A 14,864-nucleotide genomic window follows, 5' to 3' on the forward strand; every position below is an offset into this window, starting at 1 on the left:
AAGTAAATAAAAGCGCTCCGGAGAGTCTGAACACCACTTATCTCCTCAGTTTCTCTCTCCTTCCCCTCCAACACACACCCACAGGCAGTCACACTCTCCCTCTTAGTCCCGCCCATACTCGGCGCGGATTGGATAGAAATATGTCTGTCGAGCTTTTCACTCATATGATTGGCTGAGCTGAACAGGAAACCAGCAGGAAAAACCCGCGAAACAGAAAAGGCTCCTGGGAAATGGAGTTATTTTACACTTACAATGAAAAACAAAGAAAATAATACAAATACAAATACACAAGACAATTTTAAAAGGTCCTACATATATATATATTTTTTTTTTTCAACCAAATCATGTTTTGCCTTTCTTTTGGTTATCCCGTAATCAATTTATTAAAATCTGCACTTAAAACCATATTATTAAACATAATTTAAGTTTCGTTGTAATTAAATATACATGCCATTTAGTACAAAATTGGATTGTGCTATGGCAAAGAATACATTTTATTCTCTCTAACGTGTAGCGCATTATTGTGATTTGATTGTTAAAAAGTAATTACAGCTCATATCAAGACGTTAAATGTGTATGTGCTTGCGCTGTGAGCTGCGAATGCAGGTAGAGTTAAATGATCACAGGGTCTGATTGCGAGTGAAACACTGCCTGACTGCGATTTGCACTCATTTTCTGCGATTACGATTTCTTTGTGAAACGTTCAATAAAAAGTGACGGAAAAGCGACGCATCTGGCAGATCTCTGCACTCACGTCGCAACCTAAGTGAAACGAGCCTCTGGTTAATATTTCCTTTTTTATTCCAGTCACTTTTGAGCTATTCCTAGCACTTTTGCCATCCAGCTTGTCCTATTGCAGGAGGATTGTGTTGAACTACCGTGTTTTTTAAATAATTTTCCTCATTTAATAAGATTTGTGTCAGGTGATCACCCAATCAGAAGCACATTAAGTAGAGTGAGGTGGACTTGGGTTGGAATTTATCTGACACTGGAATGGAATGGCTGAAATACATGAAGAGATGCTGATTTATAGAAAACTTTGCAGTGGTCTCTTCATTTTTTCTGAGCTGTATCTATCTGTGTAGATGTGCATGAACGGAGCTAAAGATTGCTGTTACTGGACTGAAAAGTGTGTAAATGTGTGTTTGTGTGTGTGTGTGTACATTAAAATAAATGAAAAATCTTTTTTTTATATAACAGTAAATGTCATATATCTGCTAGTAATCTAATAGTCTGAGAGTAATTTTAATGTAATTTAATAAAGTTATTTCAGATCATGTTACTGGGTATAATTTAATGTAATTGAGTTTATTATTCTGAATATTATTATTTTTTTATCTACTTCTATCTCAGGCTTCTGTAAATAATATTCCATCACCTGCAGAGGGCAGTATACCTGTGCAGCCTGTACAGTAAGTCACTAACTGTTTATAATATACATTATCTGCAGTTAATACTGAATATAATCACACTACTACTCTAAAACAGAGGTTCACAGATTTATATAGAAATGTTTAATTTGATCTCCAGGAAGAAGTGTCGTCAGAATGAGAGTTCGAGTCCTGCTGATGATGAAGCAGATTCTGCTGAAGACCCGCACAGTATGGAGACCACTCTCACCACCACTGACCCCCCAGCTGACGTAGACACCAGTCAGACCACCACCGACCCCCCAGCTGATGTAGACTTCACTCTCACCACCACCGACCCCCCAGCTGATGTAGACTTCACTCTCACCACCACCGACCCCCCGGCTGACGTAGACACCAGTCAGACCACCACCGACCACCCAGCTGACGTAGACTCCAGTCAGACCACCACCAACCACCCAGCTGACGTAGACACCAGTCAGACCACCACCGACCACCCAGCTGACGTAGACTCCAGTCAGACCACCACCAACCACCCAGCTGACGTAGACTCCAGCCAGACCACCACCAACCACCCAGCTGACGTAGACTCCAGTCAGCCCACCACCGACCACCCAGCTGACGTAGACTCCAGCCAGACCACCACCAACCACCCAGCTGACGTAGACTCCAGTCAGCCCACCACCGACCACCCAGCTGACGTAGACTCCAGTCAGACCACCACTGACCACCCAGCTGACGTAGACTCCAGTCAGCCCACCACCGACCACCCAGCTGACGTAGACTCCAGTCAGACCACCACCGACCACCCAGCTGACGTAGACTCCAGTCAGACCACCACCAACCACCCAGCTGACGTAGACTCCAGCCAGACCACCACCGACCACCCAGCTGACGTAGACACCAGTCAGACCACCACCGACCACCCAGCTGACGTAGACTCCAGTCAGACCGCCACCAACCACCCAGCTGACGTAGACTCCAGTCAGACCACCACCAACCACCCAGCTGACGTAGACTCCAGCCAGACCACCACCAACCACCCAGCTGATGTAGACTCCAGTCAGCCCACCACCGACCACCCAGCTGACGTAGACTCCAGTCAGACCACCACCAACCACCCAGCTGACGTAGACTCCAGTCAGACCACCACCGACCACCCAGCTAACGTAGACTCCAGTCAGACCACCACCAACCACCCAGCTGACGTAGACTCCAGCCAGACCACCACCAACCACCCAGCTGACGTAGACACCACTCTCACCACCACCGACCACCCGGCTGACGTAGACTCCAGCCAGACCACCACCAACCACCCAGCTGACGTAGACTCCAGTCAGCCCACCACCGACCACCCAGCTGACGTAGACTCCAGTCAGACCACCACCGACCACCCAGCTGACGTAGACTCCAGTCAGACCACCACTGACCACCCAGCTGACGTAGACACCACTCTCACCACCACCAACCACCCAGCTGACGTAGACTCCAGTCAGCCCACCACCGACCACCCAGCTGACGTAGACTCCAGCCAGACCACCACCAACCACCCAGCTGACGTAGACTCCAGTCAGCCCACCACCGACCACCCAGCTGACGTAGACTCCAGTCAGACCACCACCGACCACCCAGCTGACGTAGACTCCAGTCAGACCACCACCGACCACCCAGCTGACGTAGACTCCAGTCAGACCACCACCGACCACCCAGCTGACGTAGACTCCAGTCAGACCACCACCGACCACCCAGCTGACGTAGACTCCAGTCAGACCACCACTGACCACCCAGCTGACCTAAACTATATGAAGTGAGTACTACTACTAATAATAAACTCTTAGGTGTTCCATATTCAGCATTCACAGTTCTGTACACATTACAACTCTCTCATTCCATCCAAAAAAAAAACTCTCATTCCATCGTTTTTAATTTATTATAAAATGTCTAGTTGTGTCTCTACTATGAATGAATGTGAGCCATTTTTTGTGAAAAAAGTGATCCAGTGTTTCTGTATAGCCCTGCTTTAGTTCACTCTTGCTTATGAATATTCATACATGCAAATATATCGTATCTGATTGGCTAACAGCACTGCAGCAGAGAACGCCTACCGGCTGCCTCCCCCCACAGTCAAATTTACAGCTCTAAAACTCAAAGGACAAAATGTTTTCAGAGAAAAAGCCTTAGTTATAAAGATATTAACCTTCACTTAACTTCCCTAGTGTATATTATTTAAGGTCTCAGTAATACGTAGAATCCACCGGAGATCCAATTTAAACGTATAGTTACTACTTACACATGATAGCTTGTTTGAGGGGCGAGACCGCAGAGGGACTGGCTCTTGCTGAGCACACCTATCCAATCAGTGTGCTGCAGCAGAAATACAAACACCTCAGAGGACTTCCTTTGTGCCCAACCTCTGCTCCTAATCGGGTCTGATATGCCCCACCTGATAACTCCAGTCCAACCGGTGCACGCAGGACCATCAGGCGCACCTGTTGCCATCTGCACGAAGCTCACATTTCCTCAAGAACGCACACACGATATGAGAAACACGCAAAGAAAGTCCCAGCAGCTTCAGTCAGTTCACTGGCTGCTCTATTGCTCATCAGTGTGACTGGGCATGCCCTGGACATGTCCTGACTGCATGTCTTGACTGCAGTACCGCTGTTTCACCAGTAGATGGCATTCCACAATTGGGCTTTCTCACATAGCTAATGCTAGCTAGCTCTGTAAACAGAGCTGTAAACAGAGTAAACAGTGCTGTTCCCTCCACCTTAGCTATAGATTCTAATGCTGTAGCCTGGGTTTAGCTCCACCTGTGGGCGGTCCTGAGCCAAGATGGGCGGGGCCATGAACTCACAGGTTGACCTAGACACCCTAACATCTCTCTGATTGACTCGTATTTCTGAGGATTTTCTTTTACTAGCTGCTGCAGATTAATGGAGGTTGAGGAAGAGTTTGATCATGTGCAGCATCATAAACAACTCAGAGACCCACTGTATTTCACAAATAAGAACAAGAGGATTTTAGCAGAAGGAGAACTTTTAAATGCTAAATCAGTATCACATGTTCATGTTAGATCTAGTGATTCATATTCATGCTTTTTATCATGTTTTACAGGATCATTCCGGCTGGAATCCTTAAGACTGTGAAGCTGTCCCCTGAAGAGTGGAATAGATTTCATTTGATTGACTATTGCTCGATGACAAATAGTTTATTGTATCCGGACCTGTCTAATCGATTTCTGTCTATTCCTTTTATCTTAAAAGTATCTAAGTGTACTCGTCATGCACCCGGATATGATTCTGACAGTACTATCAAGAACATTGTTTCTGAACAACATAAAAAAATGCTTCAGTCATTAGAAACAGAGGCGGGGACAAACAAAGTCCAGAAACAGTATGCATTTAATTTTTTTGGAAGAAAAGACGGCTCGTTTACAGACCCCTCTCAACCGTATTTCCCGACAAACAAAGGTCACGTTCACAGTGAGGATTTTATAATTGAGGCAGTACGAGATTATATAAAAAATAAAAGTATCCGTGATTACTGTGAGCTGTGGATCTTCACGCTGAACAGTCCGTGTTTGGGGAGAAAAGATACTGATCCCTGTATGATTAAATTAATCAGTTTATCAGATGAACTGGGCAGATTTTATCAGATTAAAACTTTCATCACATTCTCAAAACCATACGGCCCAACAGGTTCCATCGTTTCTAAATTACCAGATCACATTTACAGAACCTGTTCCTACAGTTCCCTGTCCATCCAGAACAGTGATCACCATCAGGACCCTCCACCAACCGTGGATATGGTGATCCCCAAAACGGATCAATTCAAAGTCCTCCAGAAACACTTCACTAAATGTAAAAGAAAGAGATGTGATTCGTTACCAGCTGATATTTCTAATAAACCCCTGACTTCTCTAATAGTTAATCAGAACAATTATCAGTCTTTTACCAGACTGCACACTGTTGACCTGCCATCCCACAAACACAATTGTTTCCAAAAACACTCAAATACAAAAATATGTAATTCACTCTCTGTTAATTTTACTAACAAAACACCAAGTTATTCCTCTAAAATAACAAATCCACACAATTCCACACTTCCGTTTAAGAGGTCCAATTTTGACCGTTCATCTCAAACCAGTGATTTCAACAAGTTACTGGAGTCAGCGAGGGACACACTTCTCACCACAGCCGATCGTGAATCTGAATTCCTCATGAAACAATTTTCTAGATTTAAACTAAATAATGTGATTAACACAGTTAAAGAAAACATTCCCCAAGAAAAACACAAAATACTTTATGCTGTATTGAATAAATGTCGCCCTGAATTTCCCGAAACTCCACACTCTTTTGAAGAGTTAGAAAGCATGGGATTGAATAGAGCAGAAGAATATGAAAAGTCACTGACAGCTTTATTCAGTGAGGAGTTTAATCAGAGAGACTGTAATTCCATCTGTGAGACGTTTAAATCTAAGTTCCTGAGCTGGTGGTCTTTAAATCTAGAAATGTCTTACAGCTCATTTCTAAACACAAGACTCAGTGACAATTATAATAGAAAAGCTGTTCAGATTTTCATTCAGGAGATCCAGGACCTTCCATATAAACCTACTATAGTCTGTGTTGATCACATCACTGATTCTCAGAGTACAGACTGTACCCAAACCCGGGAGGAGAGACTCGCCTGTGATCTGTAGTTATTTTACGAAGCTCGACTTGGAATTAACGCGACAGTTTTAGCAGAGAGAAAGGGAGGGGAGAGGCGATATATTTCTCCTTTGACGTCGCGAAAAACAAGACAACGTGTAAAAACCGTGTGGAGCGACTCCATCTCCAGTAAAAACACCACTAATCTTTCAGCTTCTGCAGAGATCCGTGTTTTAATACTAACGTTATTTCATGAGCTGATGATGTGTTTAACTCAACAGTGTACTAAAACACACCACTGATACAGATTAACTCACTCATTAAAATCAGGGGTGAGTTTCCCGAAAACGATCAACCTTAGCGAATAACGAACGAACTAACGAATGACGTGAGTAAAGAACGAGCCAGTTCTGCGAGTGTTTCTGCCTGTGTGTGTGTGTGTGTATGTATATATATATATATATATATTATTTTTTTTTAACAGAATATGTTTTATACTTTATACACTCTGTAAAGCTCCAGCTCATCCTAAATCACCATCTCAGTTGGGTTTAGGTCAGGGGATTGTGAAGGCCATGCACCTTTTTGTTTACTAGATAATTCCATATGCTTCAATTAATAATTTTCATGGTTTTAATATTAATCAACAATGTAAAAAAAAATAAAAAAATAAAATGAGACGTGTCAAACTTTTGACTGGTATTTATATATTTGTGAGCTGACACACCCCAGAGTTTGCCCAGATGAACGGCCACAATGTTGGTTAGAAGCACCTGATTAAGGAATAATATTAAATATTACCTGCACATTCACCGATACCCTTTACAATACGTGTAGGTGTGATTAAAGACACCGCAGGCGTCCCCTGCACCGGACCTACAGTACCAGGGATTTTCCCAATAGCATGGAGATATATAGTGTTGTGCTGTAATTCCCGTCCTGGTTGGAACTGTATATAAGTGTGTGTATGGCACAGTAACAGCCTGATTACAGAATCCACGGACATGGAGACTTTGCAGCTTTGCTTAAACCGTGAGCATCATCTGCAGGAATTCACTGATTACGTTTCTTGCAGCATTAATGTCAAGAACTCTACCATCGCTAATCTGCATTTTAATGATTTATTCGTGGGTTTGATTGTTTAATTCCAATATGCCCAGTTAGACTACAAGCCACAGACAATATATATTTTTTTAATCGCAAAATAATTATAGGGTGGCTAATACCAAAGAAAGGGTGTCTGAAGCCACCCTTAAATAGGTCTAACAACGCCACTGGTCCCTGGTGTTTAAGGTGCTGAACCGCAAGTCGAGATCCCCTAAAGAAGCTCTTAAGAATAACGATAGGGTCAGGGCACTCGTTAATCTGCGAGCGAGTTTACGCAGTACTTTAGTTACGCAGGGGTTTGGGAAACACTCTTTAATTAACGATCAATCTTAAGTACGAGTTAACGAAGTTCTTAGCGTTACGAAGCTTTCGGGAAACCCACCCCAGATCATCTGTTTAGTCCCACAGTGAGAGACATAGAGCTAGTGTTAAAGCAGGAACAGGTCAGAAAGAAACTCAATAATGACGAATATATAACAATAAAATAAGTGAATCTATGAACTCAACAGTCTGTGTAAAGCTTCTTACAACATTTTCTCATTAGTTTATTAGTTACACTGATGAAGTAAGTACATCAGTACATCCTGAGAGCATCTCTACAGCACAGTGTGTGTGTGTGTGAGTGTGTTTTTGAGCTCATTTATAGAATGTAGCTCCAGAAGGGTGCTGGATTAGTGCTGAAGATAAAACTAGATCCTTTAAAAGTCTACAGCTCTGTTTAAACTATAATTTAACCATTAAAATGTTTTATGACCAGGTTTCTAGAACAACATTTTAAATGTGAAATATTTATAGTCACATACCTACAATAATAATATACATTAAATCATACATAATTATATTTTACATTCAAACATTAACAGTACTACACAACTGGTTAATAAATGTTTAATTTTAAACCCCTTTACATTTTAGTCTATTATTATTATTATTATTATTATTATTATTATTATCATTACAAGACTAAGAGATGCAGTTAGCATCAATCAGAAGTGCAGATATTATTAATGTGCAAAAAATATGAATATGAGAAAAGTAATATGTGCATGTTTAGGATACAGACAGTTTACTGCTAATCTAGTTCATTTAAATAATAAATAGTAGTAGTGGAGAGCTTGTTAGATAGTTTAAAGAACAGACATATATATATATATATATATATATATATATATATATATATATATATATATATATATATATATATAGTATTTATTTTAGCATTATTTTATTTTTACTGTCTTACCAGTTCATTATGTACACAATCGTTTTAAATCAAACTGGATTTGAAGTATTAATATGTACGAGTTTTAGTGACAAGAAATTGGGAATATCACTTCAGGGATAAGAAAAAACTAAACCTGAAAACAAAATACAACCAAAACTATCCATAACTCCATGTTAGGAAATCAGGTTGGTAGCAAAATAAAAGTCCTTTCCCTCCCACTCTTCTGATAAATAATAATAATAAAGTGGAATAAACCAGTAAACAGAGGGTGAGACATGAGCTGTGACTCAGTTCAGGGGCTGCATCATATGAAGGACGTGGTCTATGAAGGTGTGTCCTTTGAAGGACGGGTAGTCTGTGATGGCAGTACTGAAATGGGACAGTCTACCCTACAGAGTATTTCCTGTTTCCTGTTTGAGATTCTACCCGCCAAAACCAAAGTCAGAGCTGAGAAATGAGCCAGAGATTTAGATTCTAGTTTTGCTTCAGAAAAATATTAAATGAATTAAATCCAGGTTAATTAACTGTGCAGTTACTGAAATATTTAAAATATGAACGGGTGGAATTAAACATAAACAAATAAAAGGGCGTTTGAAATGAAGTCGGAAAAAAGAGAATAAATTAGAATAAAATATTTTTTAGTTATATACTATATATATAAACTAAACAATACTTATAAATAAACTAAATAATACATTAATACATACATATTATTTAGTTTATGCAAATAAATATTAGTATTTATATATCTATAAACTATTAACATTTAACAACATGAACATGATACTATATATATAAACTAAATAATATAAATGATATAATATATAAATAATATTTATAATATCTATAAGTATCTATATATCTATAAAGTACATAATACTACATAAAATACATAATACAGCTGACTTCTCTGCTGACTCCGCCCTTTTCCTGCTGAAATAAGTCTGCACGCAATGTATCTTGGGATACTGTAGGCTGTGAAGGATACTCCCGGTGCATCCTTCGTTTCCGAGGAAAAGAAGGCCGCATTCGAAGGAGTGTTAGAAATAGGACAGTCTAGTCGCACCGCGGTGACGTAATGAGTCCTTCGAAGGATGCAGCCCCTGAATTGAGACACAGCTATGGAGGTGCTGGGTTGGGCTCAGCAGGTTGTGTTTCCAGGTCATTAAAGGGGAGGAGCTCTAAAAGTCTCTTTTCCTGGTCAGACATTTCCCCACCATTTATAGAGCGTAATCATGATACTGAGCCTTCAGAAACAGAGAAAAACAGCACAAGCAGCTGTAGGGAAATATTCTTCAGGGTTTTTGTCCACAAACCTTTATTTTCGAGAACAAAACGAGACAATAACTAAATAAAAACAGCATTAAAAAAATAAAAACGAGACTATATTAACTGACAATTTCCATCAACGGATAAAAACGAGACGACATCCAATCAGAACTGATCTAGTTCTGTGAAAGGTGCGACTGCGGTCAGATACAAAACCCGGTGACTCCATCTCCGCTAAAAACACCACACAGATCTCCATGCAGCTCTACAGAACTCTGTGTGTGTTTTTGCTTTAATTAAGGGTTTTATATTCCACACTAATCGTCCATCTAATTATGACCTGATTTCTAGAACACTTTATTTTATTTAAAATATTTACAGTCACATACCTACACTAATAATAAACATTAAATCATATATAAATATATTTCACATTCAAACATTAATAATATCACACAACTGGTTAATAAATGTTTAATTTTTATAAGTGTGTAGTTAATAATTCAAGGGAACTGATGAAAAAGCGTTTTTTACACCCTTTACATTAATTTTAGTACGATAATTTACGATAATTATAGTCGACTGAAACTAAAAACATTTCAGATGACTTAATTATGACTAAAACTAAATCAAAATTTGTTGTCAAAATTAACACTGGTTGGGATGTGTAGTTTACGTTTTTAGTCGTCACTAAAGGACACGCTTTACACATGAACTTCTGGACAAGCTGACTCTGCATTCACTCTAACAGGAGACAGAGTAACGGGGGACGTGTCCTCAGCATAAAACTTTACATCATAAATATTTTTCTGCTTTTACATTTAATTATTGAGGTGTCCCAGTATTTTATTTTCTTTAATTTGTTTATTTTCCACATGTCCTGTTATTTTTAGTGTCCCAGAGAGCATTTTCATTTTTACTGTCTCTTAATCTTAAGTGTTCCATTGTTTGTAGTGTCCCAGTCTTTCATTATTTTACTGTACACATGTCCTGTTAATTTTAGTGTCTCATTTTTTGTTAGTGTCTCAGTTTGCCATAATTTTATTCTGTCACAATGTCCTATCCCTTTTTTTAATAGTCTGTTTTTAGTATACCAGCATCTATCATTTTTAGTGTCCCACCATTTTTATATAGGTATTGACCCATCAGTTTTAGTGTCCCATCATTTTTTTATTGTCTGAATATCTTATTTTTTATTTGTCCCAGTGTGTCCAAGAGAGACTATTTTTAGTGTATCATATTTTATTTAACTCAATATCCTGATGCTTATAATCATTTTGTGTCTACTAATCTGCCTTCATTTGTAGCATCCCAGAATCTCAGAATTTTTAGGGCACTGGTGTCCCTATTGTTATATTTATATTTCCGGTTTCCCCGGCAACAGCGACTCCACCCAATCAGCAGGGGGCAGCAGTGCACCACCAAGACCCTCAAACACAAAACACTGATTAAACAGGGGCTGATTACAGCGTAACACACACTCACTATACACACACTATACACACACACATTATACACACACACTATACACACACTATATACACACACACATTATACACATACACATTATACACACATACACTATATACACACACACACACACACACACACATACACACACACACTATACACACACTATACACACACACTATACACACACTATACACACACACACACAAACACTTACACACACACACACTATACACACACGCACACATTATACACACACACACAATCAGCAGGGGGCAGCAGTGCACCCGCCAAGACTCACAAACCCAAAAGACTGATTAAACAGGGGCTGGTTACAGCGTAACACACACTCACTATACACACACACTATACACACACATTATACACACACACTATAAACACTTATACACACACTATACACACACATTATACACACACACACACACACTATACACACACACTATATACAAACACACACACACACACACACTATCCAGCAGGGGGCAGCACTCTGGAAGCAGCAGGACTGATAAATTAAGGGCTAATAAAAGTATAAACTGTGATTCTGTTTTATAGTTTATTATAAATCTGTTGGATTGAGATGTGAGGTTTTTTCATGTTGGCTAAGAGCCAGATTAAAGCGATAGTTCACCCTAAAATCACCCCACCTAAACGCTTTGTTTAAGTACTTTTTTACTTTTGACTTAAACGATTACAATGCTAACAAACTACTAGCTTGTTTTGGTGGTACTGTGTCCCACCCGTTAGCTTTAATGCTACATGAATAATGAAGCTAATGAGGACTATAACCCATACATTACTACAGTACAGGGCTACTGATGCTAATAAGTAATGGAACCTTATAGCTCACCAGTTAGCACTGGGGATACAATGCTAATGTAGCTAACCAGCAATGATTGATTATTATTATACCCCATCAATTAGCACCCGGGCTAATGAACAAACTACCTGTGTTAGTTTCTAACAAGCCAATTATCTCTTTAGCTGCAAGGCTATTTAAGCTAATATTTTTCCATCAACAAGCAGTGTATGATTCTACCCCACCAACTAGCACTGGGGCTGAAGGGCTAATGAAGCTAACTAGCAGTGGGAGACTGTACTCCATAAATTATTACAGATTCGATGCTAATGATGCTAATAAGTAATGGAAGCTCATAGCCCCTTAATTAGTACTGGAGTTTCAAGGCTTATGTGTGTGGGACTTTTTCGCAGAAGCTCTAATATTGTTTTCATTTTTAAATGTTCTGAGATATTTGTTAATAAAGTGTAAAAAAAAAAGTGTTTGGAGTAAATTCGGGTGTGTTTGTGGTCTATATATTTGTGCTACTTTAATAATTTGCAAAACCAGCAACTTTACAAAAGAGAGATAAAGCTGGATGGTGGCGTAGTGATTTCAAGTCAAGTCAAGAGGCTTTTATTGTCATTATATCTGAGTACAGGTACACAGTGTTGTGAAATTACGTTCCTCCGGAACCATGGTGCAACATAGAACAACAAGCAATAGACAACATAAAGTGCAGGAGTGACGACAGTGCAACATAACTATAACACTAAATAACAATAAATACAATAAATACAAAAGACGAGACAATTCAGTTTTGTGAGTGTGGTGGGTGGGGTGGGGTTCAGTTCTGTCTCTGTGTGTTGAGAAGTCTGACTGCCTGGTGAATGAAGCTGTTGCAGAGTCTAGTAGTGGAGGCTCGGATGCTCCTGTATCTTCTGCCGGACGGCATCAGAGGGAAATGTATGTGTGAAAGATGGGTGGGGCCATCCACAATGTTGGTGGCTTTGCGGATGCAGCGTCATTTTAGAAATATGCTTTAGAATTTTTACTATAATTAATACAAATCAAGCTAAGGACGTATAATCAATTGCAGTACTATAAGCCCAATACTTTAATAAAGTTAAAAAAGTATAATCAAATACATTATGAATTGAGGTGAGATACTATGGCAGGCAACATAAAGCTTGCCCCAATGACCCAGAGGCCAGCTAAAGGGAAGGTGTTGACATGTTACGAGCAGAGCAGAGGAGAGCAGCTGAGACAGTAGCAACAAACTGCTTCTCTATTTTAACTGTCCTTAACTTGCAAAATATGTCCGTTAGCTCCTGTTCGTTAAGACCAGACGGTTGTTAGCCAAACTGTATGTGTAAGAGAAATGAATTGGGAGACAACGTCTGATCAAGACCAGCCAGAACCAGTTTTTTGGGGAACTGTTTAAGGTGCCTTCCTCTGTGACCTTGAGGTTTGGTTTGTCTATAAATGCTTGTGTCTGTGAAATAATATTTGGACTATTTCTTTTGAACTCCTTGTGAGTGGAAGTGGTCCCCAGAGATCTCTGTACAAATAAATTGTGAGGTGCACCTCCTGGTATCCAGTCTTAGTCATTACCTTTTCCCATTGCAAACGAACGCATGAGTAGCGCCAAGATAGAGCAGCCGAGGGCGTACTCAACAGTGTGGTGTAGATCTCAGTGATGGAGGAAAGAGAGACTCCGATGATTTTCTCAGCTGTCCGCACTATCCGCTGTAGGGTCTTGCGGTCTGAGGTGTTGCAGTTCCCAAACCAGATGGTAATGCAGGTGTTTAGGATGCTTTCTACAGTCCCTCTGTGAGGATGGGGGGTGGGAGATGTGCTTTCCTCAGTCTCCGCAGGAAGTAGAGGCGCTGCTGGGCTTTCTTGGTTATGGAGCTGGTGTTGAGGTATTCTGCAATGTGACTCGTCGTTCTTGCTGATGAGGAGAACTACAGTTGTGTCATCAGAGAACTTGATGATGTGGTTTGAGCTGTACTTTGCGGTACAGTCATGAGTCAGCAGAGTGAACAGCAGTGGACTGTGCACACAACCCTGGGGGGCGCCGGTGCTCAGTATAGTGGTGCCGGAGGTGTTGTTTCCAATCCAGTGCAGTGAGGAGGGGAGTTGGTTTTTGATGTGCCTCATGACCAGCTTCTAAAAGCACTTCATGATGATGGGAGTAAGTGCAATGGGACGGTAGTCACTGAGGCAGGACACTCGAGATTCTTTGGCGCAGGGATGATGGTGGTCGTCTTGAAGCACGTCGACACGAACGCGGTGCTCAGAGAGATGTTGAACATGTCCGTCTGCTGTAGGTCATTCTGCAAATCATCGGTCCGATGTAGATCATTCTGCATATCATCTGCCTGCTATAGATCAGTCTGCAGATCATCAATCTGCAGATCATCATTCTGCTGTAGGTCAGTCTGTTGATCATCAGTCTGATGTAGATCAATCTGCAGATCATCATTCTGCTGTAGGTCAGTCTGTTGATCATCAGTCTGATGTAGATCAATCTGCAGATCATCATTCTGCTGTAGATCAGTCTGTAGATCATTAGTCTGCTGTAGGTCAGTCTGTAGATCAGTCTGCAGATCATCAGTCTGCTGTAGGTCAGTCTGTAGATCATCACTCTGCTGCTGTAGATCAGTCTGCAGATCATTAGTCTGCTGTAGGTCAGTATGTAGATCATCAGTCTGCTGCTGTAAGTCAGAATGTAGATCATCAGTCTGCTGTAGATCTGTCTGCAGATAATCAGTCTGCTGTAGGTCAGTATGTAGATCATCAGTCTGCTGCTGTAGGTCAGTATGTAGATCATCAGTCTGCTGTAGATCAGTCTGTAGATCAGTCTGCAGATCATTAGGCTACTGTAGGTCAGTATGTAGATCATCAGTCTGCTGTAGGTCAGTATGTAGATCATCAGTCTGCTGTAGATCAGTCTGTAGATCTGTCTG

At 40.5% G+C, this 14,864-nt stretch overlaps 1 protein-coding gene across 1 annotated transcript in view; it reads left to right on the forward strand.

Annotated features, from left to right (window-relative positions):
- Window positions 1-14,864, forward strand: part of LOC125788828 (uncharacterized) — a 28,867-nt gene that overhangs the window by 669 nt on the left and 13,334 nt on the right. The window contains exons 2-3 of the mRNA XM_049472702.1: window positions 1,354-1,412; window positions 1,531-3,177. Coding sequence (XP_049328659.1) covers window positions 1,354-1,412; window positions 1,531-3,177 — 1,706 coding nt within the window. The remainder of the gene's footprint in view (window positions 1-1,353; window positions 1,413-1,530; window positions 3,178-14,864) is intronic.

Source organism: Astyanax mexicanus, unplaced genomic scaffold, assembly GCF_023375975.1.
Source record: "Astyanax mexicanus isolate ESR-SI-001 unplaced genomic scaffold, AstMex3_surface scaffold_31, whole genome shotgun sequence".
NCBI classification, from domain to species: Eukaryota; Metazoa; Chordata; class Actinopteri; order Characiformes; family Acestrorhamphidae; genus Astyanax; species Astyanax mexicanus.